Source organism: Chiloscyllium punctatum, chromosome 5 (genome assembly GCF_047496795.1).
Source record: "Chiloscyllium punctatum isolate Juve2018m chromosome 5, sChiPun1.3, whole genome shotgun sequence".
NCBI classification, from domain to species: Eukaryota; Metazoa; Chordata; class Chondrichthyes; order Orectolobiformes; family Hemiscylliidae; genus Chiloscyllium; species Chiloscyllium punctatum.
The window spans coordinates 36,279,368-36,301,812 of record NC_092743.1 but is presented as its reverse complement, the minus strand read 5'-3'; the positions used below and the strand labels follow the sequence as shown (position 1 = coordinate 36,301,812).

The window sequence follows — 22,445 nt, the reverse complement described above, 5'->3', positions numbered from 1 at the left end:
TTTCTGAACCCTTTCAAGTTTCACAATATTCTTCCTACAACAGGGAGACCTTTGGCATGCAGTTTGCTAATAGTGATCTAACCAATGTCCTGTAGAGCCGCAACACGATCTTCCAACTCATAATAAATTCACTGACCAATAAAAGCAAGCATACCAAGCCGCCTTCACTATCCTATCTACTTGCATCTCCACTGTCAAGGCACTATGAACCCCTGCCTTATTTTAATAAAATCCTTCTTTCCTCATCTAAAACCTCTTTTGCAGATCAAAAAATCTTTTTCCATAACACACTTAAAATGTATGGTGTTCTAGTCATTATTCAAATGCTCCCTACTGCCACCTGTCCCAAATTCATTCTCCAGAAGTAGGTCCAGCATTGCACCAACCCATCTATAAGATCATCTATATGTGGATTATAAAAAGTTCTTCTGAATATATTTCAAGAAATTAGCCTAAACCCTTTGATTATGCCAAGTAATGTTGGGGAAGTTGACAATGCTTGATGTAATTACCTTATTTTTTTGGTACATCTCAGGGAATTGTACACATATCTGTTCCTCTATTGCTCATTGACTGTTTGAGGGCCTATAATATACTCCTAATAAGGTGACTATCTCCATTTTATACCTAAGCTCTACTCACAAAGCCTCATTTGACCATCTTCCTCCTAGTGCAGTAACTGACCCTTTAACTGATAACGTTATATCACTTGCTCTTTCACACCCTCCCTCTCCTGCCCAAAGATCCTATAGCCCAAAGTGTTTCTATGTTGTATGGTCTTACAGGTGCCAGAAAGCTACAAACCTCTGTGCTGAAGGCAGCAACTCTTTTCCAGTCTGAACTACTTCAATTTGCCACAAGCAAGTCTGGCTAATTTGTCCTGGAAATACCCTCCTGGACAGGTACTAACCAAGCAGCTAGTTAAATTCCCAACCATGTCAGCATCCACTCATTCTTATTTAGGTTAAGATTTAAGCGTATACAATTCATCAGGATGGATATTTCTTCCTTGCTAAGTCAGCCATTCTTGCAAAATTGAAGCAATATTGTCAGTTCAGAATGAACTGTATTGACTTGAACTGACTTAAAGGCAGTTAAAGTTTGAATGCAAGCCAATAGTTGGGGTGACACTAATTTCATTAAGAAACCTTACAGTCAGAAAGATGAATTTGCAACGTGTTAAGTTTAGGCTGAATTCAGGAAGATAATCAAACAAATTGCCATGGCATCTACTGCACGCTTTGTGCCCCTGCCAAATATGGAAATTATATTAGTTTCAATGAAATAGCTACTGTAACAGAGGGACACAAGCTACTTGTTAGATATTTTATAGAAATTTGAGGATATTCAATCAAATTAATGCTTTAAGTTCAGCCAATTGTCCCGGTAGTTAAAGCATTAATAGCGCATATAGACTGAAAAGTTTGCGATATATACATTCAAAAGTTAGGCTTGAACAAGGTGTCCTTCATGACAGAATAGTTCAACAATTTTCATGTTTAGGCTTTTTCTTCTAGAAATGGTACATGCAAAGTACAGAGTAATAGTCATTTATAAACAAGGAGCAGGTCTTACAGGAAAAGTTAAAGAGAAAACTTAGAGGAATGGTCAGAAGGAAAAAGTGTATTCTTGGAAAACACTAGATCAAAATTCAATGTTTCATACTTTTCACATGATGCTACTTACATGTGCAACCGCAGCATAGTAATAAATCTTCATTTGTACCAGCTTCTTCCAGTCTTTCTGAAATTTCCCAATAAGTGAAGCAGTCTCTGAGTTTTCCAGGGCACGACAAGCTTCCTTATAATAATCGACCACCTAGCAACAAGGCAAACTATCAACATCTCTTCCAATCATCGTTTCATCAATACGCATTTTTCTCCCTGACTTGAATTTCAAACTAACGAAATTTCGACAAGAATAAAATCAAACAAAGTCAGGAGCAAATATACCCAGGGTTGACATTTTTTTGCTTCTTTAAGTCTACATGAAAGGTGCTAGAAACAGTTTTCAATTTAATCACAAAAGGAAGTTGTGCAGAAAAACCAGCTAATAAAAGTCAACTTGGAGAAGAGTAAAGGGCAGTTCCCTTCTCAAAATTAGAACAAAAATATACTTGCTTCTCATATTATCAGGGCGTTATGTTAGCAAGATTAATAGGAATTTGTATACATCTAGAGTACAACAGTCGGACAAAAGATAATATCCAACATTTGGGGCCTATGTACAGTTTTGGTCATATTTCCATATAACTGATTAAAGTTAAAAAAAAGGTGACACAAAGAGCTTCAGGTCTCGTTTATAAGGAATCAATTTTGACTGGAAAATAGACCAAAATACATTACAGTCAATAAATTAACTGCAAAAATGTAGAAGCAGGCAGCTTACTTGATAATACAATTATAAAATTTTAAAAATTCAAATGAGAAAGGTGCCAGGGACAATTTACAAAAGATAGATCTGTAAATCAAAAGATGGGAAGCGATGACAATTTACCTTAAGAATCAAAGTTGGCCTCCCTTGAAACCAGATTAAAAGATTTCTTTGATCCATTCCCATAAAGGAGTGAAGATCAATAAAAGATCTTAAATTTACTTTCTAAAGTAATCAATTGTTAAAAATAAATGTGGTCAAAAAAGAATTGTGTGATTGGTATACAAACTTTTGAAGCAAGAGATTTTTGCTTGGGATGAGAAGGAAACAGATTTAAGATTCAGGTAAGCAAACTTCGATACAAGACAACTGAAATTTATGTTTCTAAAATCCTTTTCATTCATTGTTTTGTGCTCTCTTAACTCTGGGAAGAGAGCAACTTTCCCCGTTTAAAATCTTTCGGGAAGATACAAACAGGCAATAAATCATCGATTATTAAAAGCACAATGTTGCATAAACTCACCTGGGCACTGATTCTTGCTACTAAAAAACTTTTTCTGTTATCTAGCATAGATTTTTCCAACAGACACTCCTGAGCCTGTCCCTAAAATAATAAAACATAAGACAAGTATGATCACCATAATAGAGCATATACTTTTACAGAAAACATTGCAGGTGCCAATAATGTCTTTTATTCAAATAACAGCACAGTCAATAACGAGGACCGTCATTTGGGAATGCAGTTTAATTTATTTAATTAATGCCATGCCTCTTAAATAATATGTACTGCAAAAGCACATACACTGTATTTTCAAACACACTAGACAGGCATGCAATTGCTATCAGTGAAAGTCTCCTTGTCAAACTTCAAAAGGTTGCTTAAGCCCAGTATTAATATATTACAAGAAAGAAACCCTCCATATCATTACATAAATCTGCCTCTAATGCCTTCTCTAGCCATTTAAGAGATTCACTAGGCTGATTCCTGGGATGAAGTGGTTAGTATCAAGATCAGGTTATGCCTTTATTCATTAGAGTTTAGCAGCATGACGAGAGTGCTATTAAAATCTACAGACTTCTGAGAGTTCTTGACAGGATACATGTCAAGATGATGCTTCTATTAATGGTTGAATCACAAACCAAGACAACATAGTTCAGGACTAAAAAGGGATACTCATTTAAAACTGCATTGCAAGAGAATTTCCTTTCCCAGACGATAGCGATTATCAGGAATTCTCTACCAGAGTGTGTTGTGGAAGTTAAATCAAAATATTTTTAAAAATAAGGTTATGTTTCTAAATTTAGGAAAGTTGAGGACTATGGCATCTAGGTAGATCAGTCATGATTTTTGAGATGCAGGGAAACCTTGAGGGCCCGAATAGTCTACTCCAGTCCCTATGTCCTTGCATAGAAACAGTTTGTAATCAACATCCAAACAAGTGTCAGCTCTGTACAGCCTCCATCACAAAGCATGCTTCTTTCATCTCCATAGCTACTTTCTCATCTTTGCCCCTCAACTAATCAACTGTTGTACCATTCGTTTTCTCCAAGTTTCTGCAAAGGTATAACCATGTTCTCTCCTCTGATTCTGCCTTACATATTTCTAGTTCCTTCACCTGACCACAAGTGGTCCCACATTCTTGAATTCCACCTTTACCTCTCTACATATCACCTTCTCCTAGAAAATTACCTGAGTACCAAGCTTCTAGGCACCCACCTTTGGCTCAATTGACAGGAGTAAGCTTCACATGAGCAGTTAGGAGAAAGCATATCCTGAGTGAGGGACAGCCAGAAATGAGGGTGCGTCTTAGAGAATTTGGAGCACAGTGGAATGCAGCATAGAAGAAAAGGGGTGCTACTTTTTTTTTTGTAGTTAAGAGCATTCTAAGTAACGATGACCACAGAGTAAAGGCCCTCAATAATTTGACATTATTTGATATTCAGCATCTTCTAAAAGGTTAAGTTTAAATAGTAAGTCATGATGGGGAGCTCAAAGTCATGATGTGCTCTCCCTGCTCTGCGAGGTAAATCCAGTATAGTTCCAGTGCCCATGGCCAGCATGCATGCAGGAAGTCTCTATCTACAGCTCCTTGAAGCCTGGGTTCAGAAATGGAGTGACAGCCGAGGATACTATAGAGCATCAGTAAGGCAGAAAGTAGCAGATATCAAGTGTACCACAGGCTAAGACTCCATTGGTAGGAAGGCAATAGGTAACTACCAGGTAAAGCAAGAGGACCTGGCAGGCAGTAGAAGAACATCTCGTGCTATTTCCCTGTAAATTAGATAGAATGCTGAGGAAATGACCACGCAAGGGAAAGCAGCAGCCAAACTCATTCACTATGGTTGGCTCTGCTGCACAAGGGAGGAATTAGAAATGTGGGAATGCAATAATTAAATGAAATTTGATTGGAAAGGGAATAAACAGGCATTGTTATGACCACAAACAAGACTCCAAAGCTGGTACGTTACTACCCTAGTAGCAGGGTCAAGGCTCTCTGAGTGGCTACAATACATACTGCCAAGACGGTGAACAGTCAGTGGTCATGGTACAAATGACTTAAGTTTTTAAAAAAAAGTAGTCCTATAAGCAGAACATAGAAAATCAGGAAGTTGAAACGGAGGACTTCAACATGCAGTGACCTCAGGATTACTACTAGGTCATTAGTGTCAGCTGTACACAAACCCCAAACTATAGGGGTATATATAATAATACACAGGTAGTAAGAAACCCAGACAATCTGTAATTATGGATGACTTTGAGTACAGATTGGGCAAATCAAATTAGCATCAATACCACAGAGGAGGAATTCCTGATAGTACACAGGATGATTTTCAGAACCAATACATTGAGGAAACACCTCAAAAACAGGCCATTCTAAACTGGATATTGTGTAACAAGAAAAGAATAATTGGCAATCCAGTTGAGGGGCGTATTGGGGATGAGCAAGCACAGGTAGAATTGCTCATTAAGATGGAAGAATAGTTGATTCAGAAAATAAGGCCCTGAATCTAAATCAAAGAAATTACAATGGCGTGAGTCATGAGTTGATTAGGACACATTGGGGATGCTATTTAAAAGAGATGACAATGGAAAGGCAATGACAAACATTCAAGGAACTTCAATAATTGTCCATTCCTATCTGGAGATAATGGGAAAGGAAGCTGAGCCATGGCCTATGGGAGAAATTAGAGATATTATTAGGTCCAAGGAAGAGGCATACAAAATGGTCATTAAAAAAAAAACAGACCAGACAGTGGGAACGGTTTCAAATTCAGCAAAATGTATTCAAAGGGATTGATTAAGAAAACAGTGTGCAAGAGTAATCTTAGGGGAGAACATAAAAATAGTTTATCTGGTATAGTATGGGAAAGGAATCAAAATCAATAAATCCAGCTGGATTTCTATCAAAGCCAAACAAGATGAGCTTGCACAATACAGTATAAGAAATAAGGTTTCCACATCAGGACTGTATGGCTCAGTCCTGAACAGTTTGCGTGAACAGTTAAACAATGGAGACCACAGCAAAATATGCATTTACAAATCTTTTGACCTAATCTCAAGTCTTGTCCTTACCAGCATGAGGTTGATGTTAAGGTTGAGGATTTGGTGACTCATGTCTACACTGTAAGAGTGACTGAAGTGATCCCGTAAGAAAGAAAAAGCCCCTGCTGAACACTGAAAGTGTGTACAGGAAACTTTCATGCCCTGGAAAGAAGTAACAGAAATTTAATTACTGGGCATGTCTACAAACAAGGCATAACTAAAAGATAAAATTTTAAAAATTGCTCACTTTGCAGTTAACTTTACTATATTTATTACCCACCTCTTCAGTCACTCTATTATCCACAGCTCCAAGCATTGAGTGAAGGGCTCCTGGGAGACAAACAAAGTATCACAAGTTCAACATTCCATCATGCAAAGGTTGGTTCTGCCAGTCCAATATGAAATGAATCTAGTTGACCATGCTAGAGCATATCTGCGACAGAAGTATAAAACTATCCAAATTCAGTATTAAGAAATTCCATTAAGAAATCATAGAATGGCTCAACTTAGAATCTGAAAAGAGCTACATCAGGCTCAATAACAAAATATAATTAACTTTTCTTCAAAATAAAAGGTTTGAGTGAGTTGAGAAGATTTGTAGCTCAGTTTGAGGTTCTGGATGTAGGTTTGCTCGCTGAGATACAAGATCATTTCCAGATGTTTCGTCATCATACTAGGTAAAATCTTCAGTGGGCCTCCGGGCGAAGCACCATTGATAATTCCTGCTTTCTATTTATATCTTTGGGTTGGTGATGCCATTTCCTGTGGTGACATCATTTCCTGTAATACCATTTCCTGTTCTTTTTCTCAGGGGGTGGTATATGGGGTCTAAATCTATGTGTTTGTTAATAGAGTTCCGGTTGGAATGCTATGCTTCTAGGAATTTTCGTGCATGTCTCTGTTTGGCTTGTCCTAGAATGGATGTGTTGTCCCAGTCGAAGTGATGTCCTTCCTCATCTGTATGTAAGGATACTAATGAGAGAGGGTCATGTCGTTTTGTGGCTAGTTGATGTTCATGTATCCAGGTGGCTAGTTTTCTGCCTGTTTGTCCAATGTAGTGTTTGTTAACAAGCAAAACTAATGTTTTTACAAAATACCATGCAAGGACTACCATCTACCACCCCCTGGAAAAAGAACCAGAAATGACATCACCAACCCAAAGAAATGTAAACATAAACAGAAAGCAGGAATTATCAACAGTATTTTGTCCAGAGGCCCACTGAAGATGTTACTTCCAGCTCAGCGAGCAAACCTACATCCATAAAAGGTTTGAGCATGAAGACTCACCAAGTTACTTGCTTTATGGAGGTCTAATTTCTTTTTATTCTCATGAGATGCAGGCATTCTTGGCAAGACAAACCTTTACTGCCATTATTAATTTGCTTTCGTACTGAGCTTTATGCTAAGCCATTTCAGAGCCTAGTTGCTATGGCTCTGAGGTTACATGTCACAAGACTAGATCGGGATATTAAGGGCATTAATGAACAGACGGGTTTTGGTAAAGATCAACATTAGTTGTTCTGGTTGTTGAGTTTTTCTTTATATTCTAGATTTAACAACCAAAGTTAAATACCCTCAGCTGTGGATTTAGGCTACGTTTTCCTACAGCTGTGACCTCCAATATGTAAATTACGATGGAGCGGTTAATCAAAGAGTCTCCAATAGTGGATCTTGAGCTCAGGCCTTGTTCTCTGACAGTTGGTCTCACCATGTTGTCTCACCACGTGCATATCAATCACCATGACTTCCGCTTCTGGAAGCTGTGCAGCTACAGCAAAGTACATACTGCTAACAGGTTTTACTAGTTTGTTGTAACGTATTTCAGTTTGGTCTAGATAGACTATCATGGCAGGCTACATTTCATGGTGATCAGCAAATGAATAAGGCATATAACAGGAACATGTGTGAAGCCAGTATATTATAGTACTAGAAACATAGAAGGCTATTCAACCTATCATGCCCATATCGATTCTCTGCAAGAACAGCTCAGCTAAAGTCCCAGTCCTGCCTGCTCCCTGTAGACCTGACATTTTTCATTTTCCTTCAGCTGCTTATCTAATCAATCTGTGCAGGTCAAAATAAAATTATAAGAAATGCTGCCGTACCTCACATCCAATTTCCTTTGCAATACAAGCTGACCCCGAGCCCTGGAAACAAATTGTAACCACAGATGTGAACTTCTAACACTTCCACATTTGAAAGGTACCAAAACCATTCTGGATGTTCCAGAGGCATAGATCCAAAGGTAACTTGCAGCATGGCCAATGGCAGAGAGATTTCACAAACTATAAGGTGAAACAGTTATGATGAGTGATGAATTTGGAACATCTAACAATGAAACAAAAATGTACAATTTCCATGTGGAATCGGAAAATGAATTTCTGTTCACGTTCTAAGAACTTTTGCCTCATATGTCACAGAAGTATATTGTTAAGTAAAAAAAAGGAACTTGGTACAATACCACTCAATGGTGCACAGTAATTTCAAGAATTATTTTCCCCTCATACAAAAAAATTGATGAGCTGAAGGCTGTTTTGAAAGCTCAAGAGCAAATTTCTTCTAAACCAGCAACGATCAGCAAGGCATCATTTTGTGGTTGCCATTTTCTGGCAAAACACAAGAAATCATTCACAGGTGCTTAAGTAATTGAAGGAGCAATGACTGTGGCCACTGAAATTTTATTCAAAGAATTCAAGAATAAAGAATAAATAGAAATAGCAATCTAGGAAATATCACTTAGTGTTTGATATTATGAAAAAAAAAGTTTGTCTCAAATCCATACCTTCAACGTGATGGAATTTGGTAGCCAACCCATCTAAGTGTTTGATTTTCAAAGTAGTGAAGGTGAAATGGAGATAAGTACAATTCAGCACCATGCACAATTCCTCAGATACTGAAGCAGACGAAACAGTTTAAATTGCAATAAGATGTGAGCAATATGCAGGCTTGGACTGACAAATAACAATAACCACACAAATACACAGGCAATGACCATCTCCAATAATAGACAATCTAACCACTATCCCCTGACATTCAATGCCGTTATCATCACTGAACACCACCTCCCCACCCCCCTAAACCCTTCCCCTCCACTATCAACATCCTCAGGATTACCACTGACCAGAAACTCAACGAGACTAATCACAAACACAGTAGCTACAAGAGCAAGAGACCAGGAACAGTGCAGCAAGTCACACACCTCCTGATTTCCTAAAGCTTATCCATCATCCATAAGATAAAGTCAGGAGTGCGATGGAATACTACTCACTTGCCTAGATGGCTAAAGCTTCAATAACACTCAAACTTGACACCATCCAGGACAAAGCAGTCCGCTTGATTGGCACCACACTCACTCCCTCTGTAGCAGCAGTGTATATAGCTGAAATTCACTAAAGATTCCAAATGTACAACCACTTCCATCTGGAAGGAAGCAGCATGGAACATCATCTACAAGTTCCCCTCCAAGCAACTCATCATGTTAACTTGGAAAGATATTTTTGTTCCTTCACTGTCGTTGGATCAAAATCCTGGAATTCCCCTCCTTAAGGACATTGTGGGTCAACTGCAGCAGTTCAATAAGCTCACCACCACCTCAAGGGAAATGAGGGATGGGCAATAAATGCGAGCCAGCCAGTGACATCCATGCCCCACTAGTGGATAACAAAAAAGATTTGAGCTGAAAGTCAGATCAAGAGGCTCTGATGTTTGGGGACTTGCAAATAGAATACAAGACCAGCTTTTAAAATGAAAGCTTACTTTGGCTGCACAACTCCAAAATCCAAGAATCACACCCATTTCACAGACAGCAATTTGGCATACTATATATGACCAGTAGTCTCAAACTGCACCTCAGGCCTCAAGGCAGATAATATGCAGTCACTGATATCACACAGACTTGATGAGATGATGACAAAAATGAATAATTATACATACTTGGTTTTAGTTTTATGTACCACTAAAAATAAACTGCTTAGTCGATATTTTCTTTTATGATGATACTGGGTTGCATTTAAATTCAAAAAGTGATCTTGTGCTTAAAGTTTGAAACCACAGCCCTAGAGCATGGTGAATACCCCAACATATGATCACTATGCCACCATCTTTACTTAATCAGCATTAATCATTTTTATTAGGATCAAGGATAAAAGTGCATAGGATATATGGGTTAAAAACAGGCCTTTAAAGACAACCAGTGTTAAAGCTAATGCAACACTCCTGTTTAAGAAGGGAGGGTGGCAGAAGGAGAGAGATTCCAGGCCAGTTAGGCTGACCTCGATCATTTGTCAGATTTCAGAGTCCATTACTAAGGATGGGTTTGCAGAGTACTTAGAAGTGCATGCTTAAATAGGGTGGAGTCAGCACGACTTTGTCCACGTTATACCTGTCAAATCTGTTAGAATTCTTTGGAAGTGGTAATGAGCAAAATAGACAAAGGAAAGCCAAATCAGGGCAGGACTTATAAACTTAATGGTAAGGTCCTGGGGAGTGCTGCTGAACAAAGAGACCTTGACGTGCAGGTTCATTGTTCCTGGAAAGTGGAGTTGCACATAGATAGGATAATGAAGGCAGCATTTAGTATACTTTCCATTATTGGTCTGAGCACCAAGTATAGGAGTTGGGAAGTCATGTGGTGGCTGTACAGAACATTGGTTCGGCCATTTTTGGAACATGGTGTGCAATTCTGGTCTCCCTCCTTACAGAAAGATGTTGAAAGGGTTTACAAGGATGTTGCCATGATTGGAGGGTTTGAACAATAGGGAGAGGCTGAATAGGTTGGGACTGTTTTCCCTGGAGTGTTGGAGGCTGAGGGGTGACCTTACAGAGGTTTACAAAATCATGAGGGGCATGGATAAGGTATTTTTCCTGGGGTGGAGAATCCAGAACTAGAGGGCATAGGTTAGGTTGAGAGGGAAAAATTTAAAAAAGGTCCCTAAGGGGCAACTTTTTCATGCAGAGGATGGTGTATGTACAGAATGAACTGCCAGAGAAAATGGAGGAGGCTGGTACAATTACAATATTTAAAAGGCATCTGGGTGGGTATATAAATCGGAAGGATTTGGAGGAACGTGGACCAAGTGTTGGCAAATGGGACTGGATTAGTTTAGGATATCTGGTCAACATGGACAAGTTGGACTGAAGAGTCTGTTTCTGTGCTATATATCTGTATGACTCCATGACGGCCATGGATGTGATCTATCTGCAGTTTCAGAAGGCCTTTGACAAGGAGGCTGCTAAATAAGCAGCCCATGGTGTTAAGGGCAAGATATTGGTATGGAAGGAGAGTTGACTGACCAGCAGAAGGAAGAGAATGGGGATTAAGGGGTCTTTTTCAGGATGACAGCCAGTGAGAAATGGAATTCTACAGTGTTGAGACCAAATAGCTATTCACATTATATTTTAACAACCTGGACGAAGAAACTAAGTTGCTAAGTTGCTAAGTTTGTAGATGACAAAGATATATGGAGGGTTGGTAGTGTTGAGGAAGCAAGGAGAATGGGAGAATGGTCAAAGCAGCAGATGGAATAGTGTGGGCAAGTGAGATTATGCACTTTGGTAGGATGAATTGAGACACGACTAGTTTCTAAATGGCAAAAGGCTTCAGAAATCTGAAGCTCAAAAAAGGGACAGTTAGCAGGCACATAGCTAACAGCATTCATTTCAAAAGGGCTAGATGCAGGGATGTACTGCTGAGGAAGGAGGGGGGTTTTGGTCAGACCGCATTTGGAATACTGAGAGCAGTTTTGAGCCCTGTACCTAACAAAGGATGTGCTAGTCTTGGAAGGAGTCCAAATGAGGTTTACAAGATAGATCCCAGGGATGAAGGGCTTGTCAGGTGAGGAGCAGTTGAGAATTCTGAGTGTGATAGCAATGGAGTTTAGAAGGTCAAGGCAGAGGATTTCATTGAAACTTGTAGAACATAAAGGCCTGGATAGAGTGGGCATGGAAATGATGTTTCTGAGGGCACAGCCTCAAAATGAAAAGAAAACCCTTTAGAACTGAGATTAGGAAATTTCTTCAACCAGAGAGCAGTGAACCTGTGAAATTCGCCTCCACAGAAGGGTGTGGCGGCCAAGTCATGGAGTATATTTAAGACAGAGATACGTAACCTTACTGAGGTGCAAGAGAATCAAAGGTTACAAGGGGAAGGCAGGAGAAAAAGGTCCAGAAACACATCAGCCATGATCGACTGGAAGAACAGACTCAATAAGTCCAAACCTAATTCTGCTCCTTCACCTTGTGATCTAACTAGTATATGCAGCAGCTCAAGTCTCCTTCCATCATTTATCATTGAACATTAAGAAGATAGGATAACCACCTCTTATACATACTAGATTATAAACCCATACAGTTCATATTAATATTTAGCTCTTGCAGCAATGTACTTAAATTACTAGATGAGGTCCTGGGTCAGTAATTCAATGAACAGAACTTCAAATTCCCTAAGGCACTTGGAAAACTCAAAATTGGTTTCAAAAGAACCTGGATTGCTTTTTGAAAAGGCCATAGCAAGTAAAGCTTTTGGATTGTCAAAAAAAATCCAAACTGTTTCACTAATATCTTTTAAGTCTAGCTGATCTGCAATCTCAAGGTGTACTCTTACAACTGATCTTTCATGTTGTGTGCCGTAGTATTATCAGACCATATCACCTTCTCAAAGGTAACAAGGCATGGCCAAGAAACCCAAGGTTTGCAGGTGATGTCAACATTCTGGGATTTTAAAAAAATGTACAAATTTTAAAGTGACATCTTTGCTCAAGTGAAAATAGAGACAAGAAAAACATTACTGTTGATTGCGCTACTTAAAAACGCTTTTTTTAGATCGCGAAGAAAATAGCAGAAGTTACCATTGAAGTCCTACTACATTAAAGGCTAGTTTTAAGGTTTTACCGGAGAGTTGCATATCACTGTACAAAACTATAATGTCAATACCCCGGGGATTATGACTGATCTGAAACTGAAGTGGTCTCATCATATAAAATCTGTGGGTACAAGAGCAATCAAGGCTAGGAATCCAGTAGTGAATGTCACCTCTTGACTCGCCAAAACCATTCACCATCAACAAGACAAATCACAAATGCAATGGAATATTCCCCACTTGCCTAGAGGGGTTCAGCTCCAAATACACTCAAGCTTGACACAATACAGGACAAGACAGTGTACTGAATTGGCACCACATCCACAAACATTCACTCCCTCCACAACTGATGCTCAGTAGCAGCAGGGTGTACCATCAATGAAATATGTGCAGAAATTAATAAAGGTTCCTTATCTCCAAATCTACAACCATTACCATCTGTTCCTTTTGCCCTTCTAGATATGAGGGAAAATCAACATCTGAAAGTTCTCCTTGAAGCCACTCCTCGTTCATGGAAATATGTTAGCATTCTTCAGTGTCCTTCAAAATCCTGGAACTCCCTCCTGAACCCCACATCAAATGGACAATTCAAGCAGGTGCAAGGCAGCAACTCACTACCATCTTTTCAAAAGGGAACGATGGATAGATAAAAAAATACTGGCCCAGTCAGCCAAGTTCATATCTATGAATGAATCAAAAAACATTACTTACCGAGATTATATAAAATGCAGGCCTGTTCATAGCAGATCTCATCAACAGTTACTGTTTTGCCAGAAAAGATTTCTGTCCTGCAATTTCAGCAAACATATCAGTTTGTCAGTATTTAGATCTTGTTAATTCTATTGGACTAACACAGCACATTGGTCTGAAGCTCTACCTGAGTTGAACAAACTTGAGCATGTCGTGCACAAGAGGATTGCATTACACAAAACAACAAGGAAGCATCAGGTAAATTCACCTCAAAAAGTCCAAGAAAATACAATAAGGAGAAAGCCACCCCAGAACGGTCAGGATTGGTGAAGAGCTGCACCTCCAATCACAGATTGCTTCTTACCCAGATTTGCTACTGATAGCCTATAGGCTTGCAGTGAGTCCTTTTTTCTGGAGTAGGGGGGAAACATTGTGGAGGAGTGAATTTTAAACCTTTCAACAAAGAAATTGTCATAATTGGGAGTAGGAAAACTAAGATAATGAATTCCTTGCCAATAAATAGAGTCTCCTGATTAAAGTTGCAGAGTTGGAGATATTCAGTGGGGGAAAATGTAGAGGCTGCTAAATTAATGAACCTGTCAATTATACAATTTAATGTTCAACTGTTTTATTTCATCAAGATTTTAATTTGTGTGTTATCACAACTCAAACACTCTCAACGAATTCATTGAGATGTAATGACTGCTAGTCACAATCATCCAACAATTTGGCTGTGAAAGTATGTTTAGGGTAACAATGTCTAGAAGTGTGTCAGGTTTTTAATGAGAGCATTTGTTGTTAAATACACAAGATCTTGATTTTACGTAATTGCATTACCTAATGGAGGAGTTAGTGAAAATGAAAAAGGAGCCCTGAAAACAAAACCAAAATCTCAAGAGGAGCCCTCAAAAGCAACAAAAAAAGTCCCGAATACATATTGTGCTCAAAATGCAGGCCTATAACTCGGCCAGCTAGCAAGACACATGTAAAATCCTCATCATGAGTTTTCCACTTCTGTAAGGAAGATGAATAGACCCTCACTCTGAATCTCCTTTACTGTTATAACAGATAAACAGATTAAGAGTTTTAAACTTGATTAGAAAAATTTAGCAACTCGCACAATGATTTTACAAACTGTGCCACAAAGATCATCTAGATCCTACACAGGATTCATTTTTGTGCTCTGTTAACTGATCTTCAAAAGAGGGATAGTGTATCAAATGTGGTATCAGCACGTCAGTTAAAATTAATCAAGGAGAACTCCCTTTTCTGAAAGTTACAAACGGGGCTAAGCAACCTCACAAACAGTTCAGATCGAAAATCTGAAAGCTTTCCAGATCAAATCATGAAGGCTGTGGGCAATTCAAAATACAGGAGGAGGATGTCCAAGTATACTTTATCCAAGACGTTGGTGGGGTCTTGCACTTCAGTTCTGAAGATAGGCCGGAGCATTTGTATCTGCAACCAGAAATGGTGCACAGAAAACCTACCTCAGCCTCCCAGTGAAGTTTCCAGGTTTCAGCCAATTCATTGTATGTCATATCAAGAAATGACTAAGCAATAAATAAAAGGCTTTGAGACTTGACAATATCCCAGCTGTAGAGCTAAAGATATGCACACAATTATTGTGTCTTGAGCCAGGCTGTTCCATAACAACAGTGATACCTGCTCGATGAATTGGAAAACTACACAAAATGTGGTCTGTCCATAAAACAAAATCCACTCAGGCTAATTATCCATCTTCTCTCTCAATGATCAGCAAATGATCAGCAAGGAAGTAACACTAATTTATCAATGACCAGCTTATTAATACATAGCTTGGATTTCTCCAGGACTAAGTGCAATTCTGAATCACAATTTGGTCTAAACATGGACAAAAGAGAAGAATTCTAGAGGTGCAAAAAGTCAGACCCTCCTGACATCAACACTGCATTTGACCAGGTAAGGTTGCAAGGGGCCCTAGCAAAAATAGCACTGATGGGAATAAGTCATGAACTAACCACTGGTTGGAGTCATATGTAGTTAAAAAAAAATTTTGATGTTGGAGACCTAATCCATTCACCAAGACATCACTGCAGGATTTCCTCAGCATGGTTGTTTTAATCAACCTATCCAGACATGTCATTACATATATCTGGAACAAGTTAGGCTTGAACCCAGGCCTCCTAGCTCAAAGGTTGGGACAATACCACTAAACCACAAATGCTGAATGCTTCAATGTAGATATTTTCTCATCAACCTGTTCAGAGATGACATCACACAACTCTGCAGCAGCTGGAAATTGAACCTGGGCCTCCTGGCTCAGTGTTCTGGACTGAACTGCCTTCAGCTGGATTAATGATCTTCCCTGTATTGTAAGTTCAGAAATGTGGATGGTGGCTCACAATCTCAGTATTCAATTACATTTGCAACTTCTCAGATAATGAACCAGTTCATGACCACAAGCAACAAAGTCTGGAAACAGTCAGACTTGGGGTAAGTGGCAAGTAACATGTGTGTCACACAAGTGTCAAGGAATGGTCACCTTCAAAAACAAGAAAATCCAACCATGACTCAACAACATTACCATTTCAAATTCCCTAACATCTTGGGGTTACCACTGATCAGAAACTCTCATTGATCAGCCACATAAATATAACAGCTACAAAAGGAGACCAGAGGTTGGGAACTCTGTGATTGGTAATTCAACTCCCAATTCTCCAAGACCTGCTTACCCGCTAAAAGGCAGATGTCAAGAGTGTAATGGAATATTCCTCACCTTCTTCTAGGACTACAACTCCAAACCTGTCAAGCAGTTTGAGGACAGAATATCTCTAGTGAATAGAATATCATACACCATCTTAAACATTAACTTCATTCATCTCTGGCCCTCAATGGTAGCAGTGCACACCATTTACAAGATGCACTTCAACAATTCACCAAAGCAGTCAGCTCATCATCCAGAAGAACATGAGCAGCAAGCCCCTGGGAACACTATCTCCTACACAGTTCCCTCCAAGTCACACAATATGCTTACTCAGTAATTTATCTCCATTCCTTCACTCTAGAGTAAAAGGTCCTGAAATCCTTTCCCAACAAAGCTCTGGATCTAATAATACCATATGGATTGCAACATTCAACAAAGGGCATCTGCTCTCGATACCAAGATAGCATTTTACTGAATGTAGCATGAAGTTTAGCCCTGACTAAGTTGAAGACAATGGAAACCAGAAGAGGAAATTCTCTACTGTTTGGGATCATGTTGAACCTAAAGGAACAGAATTGTGATTATTGAAGGCTAACCATTTCAGCTCCAGTATTTTGCTGGTCCTAAACCCGATAACTTTCAAGTGCTTTAATCATCTTTCTGGCATAATGGCCAGAAATGGGAATATTCACTGATGATTGCACATGACATTCAGCATCATTTGTAATTCCCCAGATATTAGCAAAAACTAAGTTTGAATCGGTAAGTAACATTCTTGCTATTCAAATACTAGCAATGAGACCCTGACCAAGAAAGAATCCAACTATCTTAGCTTTATGCTCCATAGCATTATCATTGCTGAATCTTTCACCATTAGCATCCTACAGGTTACCACTATTCAGAGACATAACTGGGCCATCCATATTAATATTCAGGCTATAGGGCAGTTCAGAAGCCAGGAATTTTGCTGCAAATAACTCCTCTCCTAATAGCATTAAGCCTGTCTTCCATCTCCAAAGTGCAAATTAAAAACATGATAAAATAATCTACACTTGCCTAGATTGCATAGCCCCAACATCACAAGAAGCTCAACACCATTAGGACAAATCCGGCTGTATGATCAGCATCCCATTCACTCTCTCAGCCACTAGCACTACAAAGCTGCACTGTAACAAGTCAACAAGTCTCCGTTGACAGCACCTTCCAAAACAATGATTACTACTACCTATCAGGACAAGCAGACATTCACAGAACATGCCTCTTACAAATTCTCCTTCTAACCAAATAGCATCTTTATTTGGAACTGTATTACTGTGCCTTCACCCCTACCAGACAAAATTAAAACCTGGAATTCAAACCCAATCAGCATAGTGGATTCAGTTACTCCAGATACACTGCAACAGTTCCAGAATGCAGCTCATTATCACCTTCTTTAGGGCAATTCACGGGAAGAAATAAGTGCTGGAATTTGCAGAATCTCCATAACGAACAAGTATGCAAAAAATAAACATGCTGACAGTAAAGCTAAGAACAGTGCAGAAGAAATGCCAAAATTGGCTTTTGGGATTACAGGATTCAAGATAAAGTGAGCCAGGATTATCACTTTACTAATAAAGGGCTTTTGCCCATAACATCAATTTTCCTGATCCTCGGACACTGCCTGACCTGCTGTGCTTTTCCAGCACAACTCTAATCTAGACTCTTATCACTTCCAAACCCTATCCTGCGACCTTTACTGAAAAGTGCAATGGAGTTTATGACTGGACATGGCCATATTAAATTGAAAAAGGTGCAGAAAAGAGTTAAAGCATGTTACAGAGACTGGAGAGTTTGAGCTACAAGGAGACTGTTTTCAGGAGCATAGGAGATTGACAGGTGACGTTATAGAGGTTTATAAAATTATGAGAGCCATAGATAAGATGAACAGCAAAAGCCTTTTCCTTAAGGTAGAGGTGTTCAAAAGTAGAGGGCATAGGTTTAAGGTGAGAGGGGAAAGATTTAGAAGGGACCTGATTGGTAAATTTTTCACAGAGGATAGTGCTGAAGTGGAATGAATTGCCACAGGAAGTGGTAGAGGCAGGTAGAATTACAACATTTAGAAGACGTTTGGTACATGAATATAAATAGTTTAGAGGGATATGGACCAAATGCTGGCAACTGAGATGAGTTTAGTTTGGGAAACTTGGTCAGTATGGACAAGTCAAATTGAAGAGTCTGTTTCTGTGATGTACGACTCCGTAACTCAATCCAAAACTCTTTTGCTACTCACTACCTCTTAGGTAGAAGTATTAGTGGGCAACTGTATCCTAATGGTCTTGGTCTTGAGGATAAAAGAAAGTAGCAAGAGAAAAAAAACTCAAAGAAAATACTGTTCTTACCACGTCACCGGGACAGCCGCCTCTTCTCCTAAACCCATAGGAATGCGACTCTGCAGATAGTGAAGCTGGCCAAAATACTTTCTTAATGTACTACATCCTTCAAAGTCTCTTGTAACATTCACAGCACTCTGCAACAGAACAAAATTTTGTGATTAATACCTGGTGGGGACAACTAGACAATTATATAAAACTTGTCTTCCCACATCATTTCCTCTTATTTTAACTCAAACAGTACCAGAATCATCAGATCATTCTGATAAGAAACGCTAAAATTACAAATTAGCTTTTACAAAGAAGATTAACAGAAAACCAAGGGTTCCATTTTAAAGTCAGCATTTCCAGTCAATAAAAAGAAAGTCAAAAGAATGGCTGGTTCCAGTTTTTCTTTCAAAAACCTGAGCTCGTCACCTCCATGCCACATCTTGCTTTACATCATCTTCTCTTCCTTCTGTGCTGTTATGATACTTCCAGCTCATGTTACTACTAGACAAGTCAGATCAGAGAATAAAATCTGGCTTGAATCATCATAATTTGATGATTCAAGCCAGGGCAATATAGTGGCTCAGTGGTTAGCAATGCCTCTCAACACCAGGTACCCGGGTTTGATTCCAGGCTCGAGCGACTGTGTGGAGTTTGCACATTCTCCCAGTGTCTGCGTGGGTTTCATCGGGTGCTCCAGTTTCCTCCCACAATCCAAAGATGTGGGTGATAGGTGAATTGGCCATACTAAATTGCCCATAATGTTCAGAATGTGTAGGTTAGGTGCATTAGTCAGGGTAAATATAGGATAATAGGGTAAGGGAATGGGTCTGGGTGGGTTACTCTTCGGAGGGTTGATGTGGACTTGTTGGGCCGAAGGGCCGGTTTCCACACTGTAGGGATTCTATGATTCTACGATTTTTCTTTAAATTAGCATGTAGCCTTTCATTGAAGCACAAGCAGACAAGGCTGCAGATTTGTTTTAAAAATTAAACAGAAGTTTATTAAAGAAAATTTTTAAAAACCAAGCAGAACATAGTAGTTTGACAGAATTCAAAGCACATGCAAAACACAATCCCATCTACACCCTAGCACCATCATTTTACAGTTAATCAAAACGCACAAAATTTCTTTACGTATTAAACTCATAGGTTCTAGCTTAACTGCATCTTCTTGAATTCCTGTCTGGTGAACTGAGGTCTTTTGACTGCTCACACAGTGCCTAGATTTTCAGTTTTTTAAATAATCTGACCAAACACTCCTGGTCTGAAAATTTCACAAACTAAATTTCACTGAAGTAATTTATTTCCTTAACTGCTCTGAATAATCTCTTTCTTGAGGAGAGACAATTCTTACATCTGACTGCAGTCAGGTCTTCTTTGAACCTACAAAGATTTTCAACTTTTAGTTTAAACTCTTTCATCATAGATTCAGCGAAAGCATCAATGTATTCTCTCTCCTATTGTAAATCCCACAGTGCAAGGTAACTTGCATTAACACTACAGAACAACACAGAGGAGCTGGTCAGGTGGCTGAACAGCGCAAATGGAATTTAATCCTGAAAAGTGTCAGGTGATGCATTTTGGGAGAACTAACATGGCAACATTGAATGATAGGACCATAGGAAGTGGAGAGAATCAAAGAGACCTTAGTATGCATTTCCACAGATCCTTTATGACAGCAGACAGCCAGATAATGTGGTTAAGGTGGTAAGTGGGATCCTTAGCTTCATTAGTCAAGGCTCTGAATACAAGGGCATGGTGGTTGTGAAGGAGCTGGAGTACTGTGTGCAGTTCTGGGTCATCACACTAAAGGAAGGACGTGACGTGATTGAACTAGACAGGAGCTTTCCTCCTCTCTCTACAAGAATCTCAGAGTGTAGAAGAGATTCACCGAGATGAAGCATTTGCACAGGGTGGGGCAATTTAGCAAAGACTAAACTAGACAAGCTGTGGTTGTTTTCCTTAGAGCAGAGAAGGTCAAGGACAGGTGCACAAAGTTCTGACATGCATAGACAGGATGGATAGGGAGAAACTTTTCCTTTTAATAGAGGGATTAATAATTAGGGGCACAATTTTAAAGTAAGGAGAAAGAGGTTCAGAAGGGATTGGAGGAACTTATTTTTACATCCAGAGGATGACAGGTATCTGGAACTCACTGCCTAATAGCTTGGTAAAGGTAGGAATTCTCAAGACATTTAAGAAATATTTGGCTGAATGCTTGAAATGCCATAACATACAAGTAAAAAAATGAGATAGGAACAGATAAATGTTTGATGACCAAGTGGACATGATTGACCAAAATGTCTCCTTCCATACTGTATAAACGCTGCCTTAGCCACTCCAGGGATCATTGCAGTCCACCTGCTCCCTGACACAATGGTATTTTTTTCTCATTCTTTTCATTTGCTCAAAATAAAGAAAAACAAACACAAACAAACAATAAAGAAACCCAACAAAGAAACAAATATCTTCCCTAAACAAAAAGGGGGAAAAGACAAAGAAACTCTCAATAGCAGCAGGAACACACTGACTGTGGCCCAGCCAGCACAGAATTAGTCCCCTAAACTGAGGAGACTCCATTTAGAACTTTATGATTCCAGCTCGTGTTACTACTACTGGACAGGTTAGATCCCAGAATGTAATCTAGCTTGATAGATCTTGTCTTATTTTAATGTGATGGTTATTCACTAAAGCTGGGCCATAATGCTGCAAATTTTCTTTCGCAATAGAAAATGAAAAAAAAGTGACATAAAACAAAGCTAAGTTTAGAACACAATTTGAAAATTCTTAAAATACACAGCAAAACAAAGTCTCATCCATTCCCCAACAAGATCACTTTATAGTTATTCATATCCAGAGAAATTATCCTTTAATATCATATCTTTAGATTGACTTAGCTACTTCTTTCCATGTATCCTGTGAACTCTTCTTGCAAAACTGAAGCTTAGACATTCAAGTCTTTTACTAATTATTTATATTACTTTCAAGTATATTACTAACTTGCAGGTTTCTAACCAAACTCTTCTGGTCAGGAAGTTTCACAAGCTAAAATCTTACACCAAGGTAACACAGCTTTCCCTGCACTGTCTTAGAACTCCTTCAGACGAGCAAAACTATATTTTTCTGACCCCATTTGGGTCTCTTCCAAAACTACCTTAAAAAAAGTTTTCAGTCTGGATCTAAAATAAAATCAATTCCTGATTAGTATACGCCAACAGCTAAAATCTTCAATATTTAACTCCTTGTTGTAAAACCCATAATATTAATAACCTTTCATTAATACACCAGGAATTTTGCAATCACCTGCTCCCTGATACAGACTAAATTAGGTCACTGGTTGAGAGAGAACTCTCTAATCTTGTTTTTCAATCAAAAACCTTCACAAAAGTAACTAGATTATAGACTTAGATGCCATCTGGCCCATCCAGCCTGCTCCACCATTCAATAAGATCATCACTGAGCTTTTTGTGGACTCAGCTCCACTTAACCACCCACTCACCATAACCCTTAATTCCTTTACTGTTCAAAAATCTTTGTTTTTAAAACAATGAAGTAGCCTCAGCTGCTTCGCTGTACAGCGAATTCTACAGATTCACAAGCCTGTGTGTGAAGAGGTTTCTCCTCAACTCAACCTTAAATCTGCTTCCCTTATTTTGAGGCTATGCCCCCTAGTTCTAGTTTCAGCCACCAGTGGAAACAATTTCCCTGCTTCTGTCCTATTGTTTCTCTTCATAATTTTATATATGTTTTTGTAAGATGCCCCCTCATTCATCTGAATTCCAATGAATATAGTCCCAGTCTACTCAATCTCACTAGCACCCTATAGAGTTGCAGCATAACTTCCCTATTTTTAAACTCCACCCCTTTAGCAATGAGGGTCAATATTCCATTTGCCTTTTTAATTACCTGCTGCACCTGCAAACCAACATTTTATGAT

At 39.0% G+C, this 22,445-nt stretch overlaps 1 protein-coding gene across 1 annotated transcript in view; it reads right to left on the bottom strand.

Moving 5' to 3' along the window:
• ptpn23a (protein tyrosine phosphatase, non-receptor type 23, a) overlaps positions 1-22,445 on the bottom strand; it is a 90,309-nt gene that overhangs the window by 53,960 nt on the left and 13,904 nt on the right. The window contains exons 3-8 of the mRNA XM_072570035.1: positions 18,528-18,655; positions 13,485-13,561; positions 6,198-6,247; positions 5,948-6,079; positions 2,897-2,977; positions 1,687-1,818 (exon numbers count right to left, since the gene is read on the bottom strand). Of these exons, the coding sequence (XP_072426136.1) occupies positions 1,687-1,818; positions 2,897-2,977; positions 5,948-6,079; positions 6,198-6,247; positions 13,485-13,561; positions 18,528-18,655 (600 nt within the window). The remainder of the gene's footprint in view (positions 1-1,686; positions 1,819-2,896; positions 2,978-5,947; positions 6,080-6,197; positions 6,248-13,484; positions 13,562-18,527; positions 18,656-22,445) is intronic.